At 42.6% G+C, this 9251-nt stretch overlaps 3 protein-coding genes across 3 annotated transcripts; 1 reads left to right on the top strand and 2 right to left on the bottom strand.

Moving 5' to 3' along the window:
* Nucleotides 1-4081: 4081 nt before the first annotated feature.
* Nucleotides 4082-4986, bottom strand: LOC139737945 (uncharacterized). The gene is made up of 2 exons (XM_071648610.1): nucleotides 4972-4986; nucleotides 4082-4906 (listed from the first exon to the last, which is right to left on the bottom strand). Exons 1-2 carry the CDS (start codon nucleotides 4984-4986, stop codon nucleotides 4082-4084), a joined length of 840 nt encoding a protein of 279 aa, XP_071504711.1.
* A 98-nt stretch (nucleotides 4987-5084) lies between these two features.
* Nucleotides 5085-7093, bottom strand: LOC139737946 (zinc finger MYM-type protein 6-like). Its single transcript, XM_071648611.1, is given in 4 exon segments — nucleotides 5085-5277; nucleotides 5522-5865; nucleotides 5868-6470; nucleotides 7055-7093. Coding segments are annotated over 4 exon segments (1179 nt in total).
* A 740-nt stretch (nucleotides 7094-7833) lies between these two features.
* LOC139737947 (uncharacterized) lies at nucleotides 7834-9018 on the top strand. The gene is made up of 2 exons (XM_071648612.1): nucleotides 7834-8511; nucleotides 8566-9018. The coding sequence occupies exons 1-2, from the start codon at nucleotides 7834-7836 to the stop codon at nucleotides 9016-9018; spliced, it is 1131 nt and encodes a 376-aa protein (XP_071504713.1).
* Nucleotides 9019-9251: the final 233 nt, after the last annotated feature.

Genomic DNA, 9251 nt, shown 5'->3' on the forward strand with positions numbered 1-9251 from the left:
TATAAATGTACTACACTAATACATTCAGTAGTGTTCCATGAGTCAAAACACATGACTATTCAAAATAATACAGATTTTAAGGGCCTTCACATAGGCACAAGGATAAAAAAAAAGAAAATAATAATAATAAAAAACGATGCAAGACGCAGAACAGACAATAAAGAGCAATGATTATGGTTCACTTGTGCCTTTGGCTCTAGTGAGCCAAGAATATGATTTGAGATGGGCATGGCCTTACATGCTAGCCATCTGTAAGGACCAGGTCTTTGACTTTATACAAAATGCTTCAATTATGACAAATGTTAAGCAAATCTAGCTTGACAATTGTGTGACTGCTGATAACATAGCTAGCTCCACAAATACATTTTGAAATTTTGACATGTAGGGTAACTTAAAAGTTGATGTGTCCCTTTTGTTAATTTAAAATTTGGAATCACTACACACAGAAAAATGTCTTCTTTATGACAAACAAGGACCAGTTTGCCAGACAAAGAATGGTCTGGGAAAGTACAGTTCAATTAAAATGTCTTTTACACATGAGATAAAAGTGTTCTCATTTCTCCTTTACATAATGCATCTGTCCCTTTACATGGCTGCCTCCTGCTTTCTAATTGTGTTCCTGACATAGTCCTTAATTTGTGTCCATCTTCTTTGGGACAAAACTGGTTCTGCATGCATGCATGTTATTGTAGCACTTTTTCCTGGAAGTTTTCTTTCCTTAAAGTACCTATGCAGGTGATGATGAACTGCACTCTTCTCTGCTGAAAACCACGTTTTGCTTTTTACAGTAACCTTGCGTCTCTTTTCTGCAGAGGCAACAGTGTGGCTCACTGGCTGCACTGAGGAATCTGCTGAATCCACAGCAACCGCATGTCTCTTCTTTCTTGCAGAGACAAAAGCGTGGCTCTCTTTCTGCTGACTTTGATCATCTGGTTGCACAGAGGAATCTGCTGAATCCACAGCAACCGCATGTCTCTTCTTTCTTGCAGAGACAAAACTGTGGCTCTCTTTCTGCTGACTTCTATCATCTGGTTGCACAGAGGAATCTGCTGAATCCACAGCAACCGCATGTCTCTTCTTTCTTGCAGAGACAAAACTGTGGCTCTCTTTCTGCTGAATTTGATCATCTGGCTGCACAGAGGAATCTGCTGAATCCACAGCAACCGCATGTCTCTTCTTTCTTGCAGAGACAAAAGCGTGGCTCTCTTTCTGCTGACTTCTATCATCTGGTTGCACAGAGGAATCTGCTGAATCCACAGCAACCGCATGTCTCTTCTTTCTTGCAGAGACGAAAGCGTGGCTCTCTTTCTGCTGACTTCTATCATCTGGTTGCACAGAGGAATCTGCTGAATCCACAGCAACCGCGTGTCTCTTCTTTCTTGCAGAGACAAAAGCGTGGCTCTCTTTCTGCTGACTTTGATCATCTGGTTGCACAGAGGAATCTGCTGAATCCACAGCAACCGCATGTCTCTTCTTTCTTGCAGAGACAAAAGCGTGGCTCTCTTTCTGCTGACTTTGATCATCTGGTTGCACAGAGGAATCTGCTGAATCCACAGCAACCGCATGTCTCTTCTTTCTTGCAGAGACAAAACTGTGGCTCTCTTTCTGCTGAATTTGATCATCTGGCTGCACAGAGGAATCTGCTGAATCCACAGCAACCGCATGTCTCTTCTTTCTTGCAGAGACAAAATTGTGGCTCTCTTTCTGCTGAATTTGATCATCTGGCTGCACAGAGGAATCTGCTGAATCCACAGCAACCGCATGTCTCTTCTTTCTTGCAGAGACAAAAGCGTGGCTCTCTTTCTGCTGACTTCTATCATCTGGTTGCACAGAGGAATCTGCTGAATCCACAGCAACCGCATGTCTCTTCTTTCTTGCAGAGACGAAAGCGTGGCTCTCTTTCTGCTGACTTCTATCATCTGGTTGCACAGAGGAATCTGCTGAATCCACAGCAACCGCGTGTCTCTTCTTTCTTGCAGAGACAAAATTGTGGCTCTCTTTCTGAGCACTGGCTATGATCACCTTGCTGCACAGCTACTTCATTTGCACCTGGGTCCTCAGCATCTGTCAAAGGGTTTCTCGGAGGACGACCACAATGATAAACTGAACACAGTGAATTCTTGTTTCAAATCAATTGTGTCATCCGACTCTTTTATTCAAACAAAGTCGGTGCAATGTGGGATGTTGTCTCCCAAATGTCAATACAAAGTCACGGAAAGAAAAATGTTTTTCGGGAAGAAAAAGGCAAGACAAAATTACCTGTTTAAAGACAAATTGTTTCCTAATATCCTAATTTCTGATAAGCCCCGATATGAGCCTGTGCAGTTCTACGAATGAAACCCCCCTATGAATACAGTCCCTACATATCAAAGGCACTTTCCCGTTATCGCTCTTTCTGAGCACTGGCTTTGATCACCTTGCTGCACAGCTACTTCATTTGCACCTGGGTCCTCAGCATCTGTCAAAGGGTTTCTCGGAGGACGACCACAATGATAAACTGAACACAGTGAATTCTTGTTTCAAATCAATTGTGTCATCCGACTCTTTTATTTAAACAAAGTCGGTGCAATGTGGGATGTTGTCTCCCGAATGTCGATACAAAGTCACCGAAAGAAAAATGTTTTTCGGGAAGAAAAAGGCAAGACAAAATTACCTGTGTGGCTCTCGTTAAAAAGAAGCAAGATTCTCACAATAACAAGTGATCAGTAGGATACTGCAGATCACCTAATGAAAACCACCCTTGTAGAACCATACATGTATGAAATGAACCTACCTGCATATTGTACATGTATGTGGTTCTGCTGAAACAGGAGGTCGACAAGAAGATTCGCAACTTCTTCTCTAGATATGATGCCCAATCGATATCCTTCAGTGATTAACATCAAAGCATTGCGTGCGCCCTCAATCTCAACTACAAAGAAGTCGTCTTCATTTGTTACAGGCATCTTATGTCCGTCCTGTGGTATTTGAAGATATCAACCTGCAGCAACAATTAAAACAAAATACAAGACATATAATACAAGACATGTGTACCTACATGAAAATATGCTCACACATGTCGAAGTCATATGCATGCACATATTAATATTCATGTTGATGATGTTTGTGTTATGCATTGCTGTATTATGCATGAAAACATTAATGCCATCAATTGAACATGATAATTTATTAAAGCAATGTTCACAAGTGCTACAAATCATCAATAGTACCGGTATATTAAACTGCAATCATGGAGGAGGGATTTCAAGAAAGAGAGGAAGAGCCGGGGTTCCATTAAAACCTGAACTGAGACAGGTCTTAACCAAAGCAATTCAAGGGCAGGACACATTTTAATTTTAATGCATATAGGGTTGAAAAACATGACTGAATACTAGAGGTGTCAGTGAGTCACAGGTACCCGTGTCCCGCCCAAAAGCTTCGAGTCCCGGGCGCAAAAAATTGATGCTCGATACCCGAAAATATTTTGCATTATTTAAGTACAAAATAGATCTTGCCATGATCCAGGGATTCCCTATAGCTGCAGAAACAATCTAGCCAATTACCGAGCTCCTTATTTCGCCTGTGCTGATCGCGATATCTCTGGTTTCATTATTGCGAAGTCGATACATTTTGCGTTTTAGTTGAGTGTGGTGAAAGCCGTTTAGGAATCCTTCCATTCTTTTCTTTGCCACCTTCTTTATTTTGCAAAGTACAGTCGTAATTTCTGCAATTTATAGGTGAGTTTTTGTTCATGTGTCGTGCGTGTTGTGAGGCACAATGTGTATTCAAATTACCAACTGCGTAGTTGTACCCACATATGTCTTTTCGTGTTGGTTTCATTTCTTGGATTTTATTTTTCTATAGTCTGTGAGTCTCATGGGTACCCAGATTCCGTCCGAAAATTAGCACAGGCACCCGGGTGCAAAACATTCCCGAAATCAACAGCCCTACCGAATACTTGTTTAGGATTGAGTAAATCATTGTATTTGAAAAAAAGGAGTCCACTAATCGCGCGATACGCCGCAATCCTAACGGCGGGGGTCAAGGGGCTTCAGGATATTTGGGAAATCTTACCTTACAAAGTAACCTCCTGGAGCCCTTTTTATGCCTTCTCCTTTCTCTGGAGACCTTCATAGGTGGCCCTTTTGGCACCATTTACAACCTCTCGAGTAGGTACAGGTGTGGCATATACTTTCTGTCTGCTCTCCATAGCCAATCTATGCACCATCAGAGAACTTAATGTTCTAGTGCTCAGGCTTGCTCTCTGTTTTGTTTTGTTCTTTTCCACAACTGAAAATACTCTTTCACAATCACTGTTGCCATGAAAGATTAGCAGAACTGCTTTCAATGTTTTACACAGGAGGGGGTACTTCATTGTGTGCCTTGTAATATCCTTAATTCCTCCTATTTTGTGCCATTTCTCATCAATTCTGTCGGTAGTTGAACTTGCAATAATGTCATCAACATCTTGGTCTATCTGATAGAGACTGAATTCTTGTTCAAGTTTATCCATGTCTTGTACACTGACAAGGCCGAACTTCATTGCAAAGAACTCCACTGAATTGGATTTGGCTTGGGTTCTTCTTTCAATGTCCAAAACCTCTGCATGCAGCAAAACAGGGTCATTGAATGGGTATTTCTGGATCATGTAGTTTGCTGCTTGAATGTAAAAGTTGGTGGCATTCTGATAGAATACCTTCAAATCTAGGCATGATTTGTTCTTCTCTATGTATTCCTTGCACTGAAAGCCTATTTGAATTTCATCATTAGGCTTATGATTCAATGGGTTGCTCAGATCTATCTTGGTAAGATGGTATGTAGCTTCATGAATAGCATCTGGTTTGAGAAATCTTGACAAGATGGTAGACAGCTGACTGAGCAGGATCTTGTGAACATGATGGATTTGGGGCTCATCCTTTTGGAGAATCTGTATATTAGAATTTTAAAATATTTCTTAACATTATTTCTATTTTTCTTTAAAACACAGCCAACGCTGATGATAATCATGATCAATATCAGTATACTGTGTGCTGATAATCATGATCAATATCAGTATACTGTGTGCTGATAATCATGATCAATATCAGTATACTGTGTTCTAATAATTACCCTTGAACAGTCTGATTCGAGGTTTTGCTGCCATTATCAGAGTCTGATGTTGCTTTGCGTTTTGTTGCTGCACGGCCGCTGGTTGTTGATTGGGTGTTCTTCTTTGTGTTTCTCTCACTCTTGAAGAATTCTTCAATGGGACCCCAATTCTCAAGAAGCCTTTCTAAGGCGATGCCAAGAGACAGCCACCTGGAAATATTTTAGGAAATAACAAAGGGTATGTTTGTAAGGTTATGTTTACTTTTAATCTACATTGTTTACATACATGTACAGTTACAGTATTAAATTTATTTTTGTATTTTTTTCAAATTTACAATATAAATAAATTTTATTGTTAATGGTCAAATTGTGGAATTCTGAAATATATTACAGAAACTCTTGAATAGGGCTTTCTAGCTTTCATTCCAAAAGTAAAATTAAAAAGGTAGTTTACCTTGTAGGAACATGTTTAAGAATTTTCTTGCTCTCCAATCCATGCTTCTGTTGAAGTTGTTGTAGGCTTTGATGTCTCAGTTGACTTTTGTCCAGGTAGTACCACACATCTACAAGCAAGTCATCTAATTTGAACTCCAGGCATTTTCCTCCTTGCTTTGCGGCCAGATGCATCAAATGGCAAGGGCATCTGAGAATGTAGATTTCAGGGTTTGCTGCTGCCAAGAATGCGGCTACTCCCTTGTATTTGCCAGTCATTACAGAGGCATTATCTGTGCCAAAACTGACACATTTATCCCAGGAAATTCCTCTTGAGCTCAAAGCATTATCTAAAAGTTTGAATATATGTTCTCTCCTGTAGATCTTTCATTGCATTCTTTCAATTCCAAAAGTTCACTCACTACACGTCCCATCTCTTCATCAAAGGAATGAATCAACACTGGATATAGTTTCACTGCTTCACTGTCTGTGCTACCATCAGTAGCTATACTGAATGGCGCATTCTTGATTGCCCTTGTAAGATTAGATGAATCACAATCTGCGAGGTGACCAACAATGTGTGAGGTCTTTGTTCTGGCACAACTGTATTCTTTTGCAATATTGGAATCTGGGAACATCTGACGAAACAAAGGCCATGCATGATCTGCTGCTGCCAGTGGCAAATTATGCTCCACTAAGAAGTCAGTAAATTTCACTTCTGCGTTTATTGTCGCAGTATTTGATAAAGATGAGGTGAAAAAGGTAGTTACTTTCGTCGAAGTTCGAGCTGCTTTCTTTTCAGCTTCTTCACTTTGGATATGTTTAGTTGTCGACACATGGTTATCAAGGTCTGTTATTCCTCCATGAGCAACTTTAATGTCACATCTACATATTTGACAAAATGCAAATAGATCTCCCCTTGTAGATGATGTCATACAAGGATACTTCTCTTTGTAGGCATCACGAAACTTCTGACAGAATTAAATCACTTATCTAGTCTATGTACAGCTGACTAACTGACTGATAGGGATTCGCAGAATGAAACCATGGACGCTGAACTGAACGAGCAGTTGAACTGATACGATGGCGGCAAGCTTCGAAGGACGGCGCGTGCAGCCTAGCCTATAACTAAGGCCTAGCCTGCATACATGGACTGTATAGTACTTATAGCTAGCTGCGCCGCGCCGATTTTCGCTGACTCCAGAGTGTCTATCATATTGCAATATACGATCACCACAAGGGGGCGCTAGACCCGATTACTGTACACAAATTTCCCGCAACCAATAAAATTGTGTCTGCTGAACTTTTCAATCGACTATGCAATAGAGGACAAGTTCCAGACTATTCTCAAAATTCGCTGATCCGTAAAATCGACTTCTCTTAAGCCAGGGAATGCCTTGATAACCAAATCGAGGACCGTCCTCGATTACAAATGTGTCCTCTGTTAGAAGGTGTGTAATTAGGTACATGTCCACGATTGCGGGTGTTTACAGACTCACACACACACACACATACACACATGTGCACACACACACATGCAGGCCAATTTTCATACCTCCAACTTAGGTGAGCACTGCTGATCGGAGCATGACATTTTTTCCAATTTTTTCTTATCATATGAAGGTTTGGTCCTTTAGCTTTCCATACCTATCAGCATTTTCCCATAAAATTATATGCTCAATTTGGCAACCAATTCAACAGTGTAACTTTTTTTTGAGACACACGGTACTCGGTAGAGGCCTCAGCTAGCCAAGGCTAAGCCTAAACTAAAGGCGCAGACCTAGCTAACATTGGCACTGTCCAAATCACGGTCACGGCCCACGCGTCAATTAGATCTCTACCCTACTGTAACTAAGTTGAAGTTTGTCTTTACTATTAAAGTGTAACGTAACTTAAAGTTATGCTAGGAGTCCACTGGGCCGGTGCCAGTTGGTGCCAGTTCGCACCAAAGATTATGTGATTGGCGCGTAGTGGCTCGCTGTGGCGCCGAATTAATGTTCGCTCAGCATGTGTGTCGCCAAGTGGAATAAACTGGGTGTCATATGGCGTGTGCCAAATGCCACCTGCCTTGTTTCAAAATGGTGCCCAGTTGATCGCGCCATTACACGGCCATTTAATTCCAAATTTCACCATGTTGGCGCCATTTGCGCCGATGGACGGCTACTTTGCGCCACTTGGTGATTAGCTGCTGCCAAAGGTCGCAAAATTGGTTTAAACTTGCCGCCACTTTGCGCTACTTTCCGACTATATAAATGTTGGTCATCGACTACCTGGTTCAGAACCTCCTCAGCTGCCGTATGAACAAAATCTCTACTAAATATTTACAATTTCGATATGTCCGAGGCTTTTGATAATGTTGGAGTGATGATGCTGCTCCATCAGAAGATCATGAGAGATGCTGAGGTGGCCACTGCCTATCAACTTATGGTGGCCAATCCTGAAGAAGAGCCTCGTAAGAAGAAAAGGAAGCACAAATGGTGGTTTAGACCTATGCTCCACCCACAGCTGAGGGCCGAACGTGGACAGTACCATACCCTCATGAATGAGCTGAGGGAGAATGACAAGAGGAAGTTCAAGAACTACACCAGGTTGTCCCCAGAGATGTTTGATGAGCTGTTGATCAGGTTTACACCCCACCTGCAGAAGAAGGACACCCACTTCAGGAAGGCCATTCCCCCTGGTCTCAAGTTGTGCGTCTTCCTGCGCCATCTCGCCACTAGGGCCACCTATGCCGAGCTGGGTTACAACTTCCGAGTGGGCAAGGAAACCATCCAGAAGTTTGTCCCTGATGTAGCCAGAGAGATAGTGGATGAGTATGCTGCAGAAGTCATCTCCCTCCCCACAACCAATGAAGGCTGGCTTGAGGTTGCAGGTGATTTTGAAGCCAGATGGAATCTTCCTCACTGTCTGGGAGCCTTGGATGGAAAGCACATCCGTATTCAGAAGCCCAAGAACTCAGGCAGCCTTTACTTCAACTACAAGCAGTTCTTCTCGGTTGTCCTGATGGCTCTCGTAGATTGAAAGTACCAATTCCTGTGGATCGATGTGGGTTCGGTTGGCCATCAGTCTGATGCCCAGATCTACAACAACAGTGAACTGAAGGAGTGCATTGATGCTGGCACTTTAGGCATCCCAGATCCAGCTCCTCTACCCCTTGATGATGATGACCACCCTATGCCGTACTTTTTCATGGGAGACGATGCCTTCGCCATGAGGATGTACATGATGAAACCCTATGGCCGTCGTAACCTTGACCAACAGCAGAAGATCTTCAACTACAGGCTATCCAGGGCAAGGCGTGTTGTTGAAAATGCCTTTGGTATTCTGGCCTTGCGGTTCCAGTGCTTCCTTGGCCAGATGAGACAGGAACCAGACGCAGTCCGCCTGCTCGTTGAAGCTGCCATCATGCTGCACAACCTCATCAGGAAGCGCTATCAGCCAGCGCCACCACGCGTAGGTCTTCATCCTCTTCGTCATCTTTGCTGCTTGCAGGGGGCCTCGCCCTGGAGCTCAATTTGAGCTTCTTGGGTTAGGGGTCCTTCTTCTTGGACTGCTCAAGTTTGTCATTCTTCCTCTTGCTACTGCCTTTGTTGCCTTTTGGGGGCATCTTCTTTGAAAATTATGTGAAATCTTGCAGAAATTGTGAAGGAAAATCTGCGTCTACAGAGGTGTTGTCGAGTCGAATACTGAAAGTTGTGTGAGAAAGTCCCGTGATGCAGTCATGCTTTCGTAGGCGGCAAGTGGCGCCGAAT

Source organism: Diadema antillarum, unplaced genomic scaffold (assembly GCF_040938485.1).
Source record: "Diadema antillarum isolate AM-2024a unplaced genomic scaffold, OU_Dant_1.0 seq00000717_RagTag, whole genome shotgun sequence".
Classification (NCBI taxonomy): domain Eukaryota; kingdom Metazoa; phylum Echinodermata; class Echinoidea; order Diadematoida; family Diadematidae; genus Diadema; species Diadema antillarum.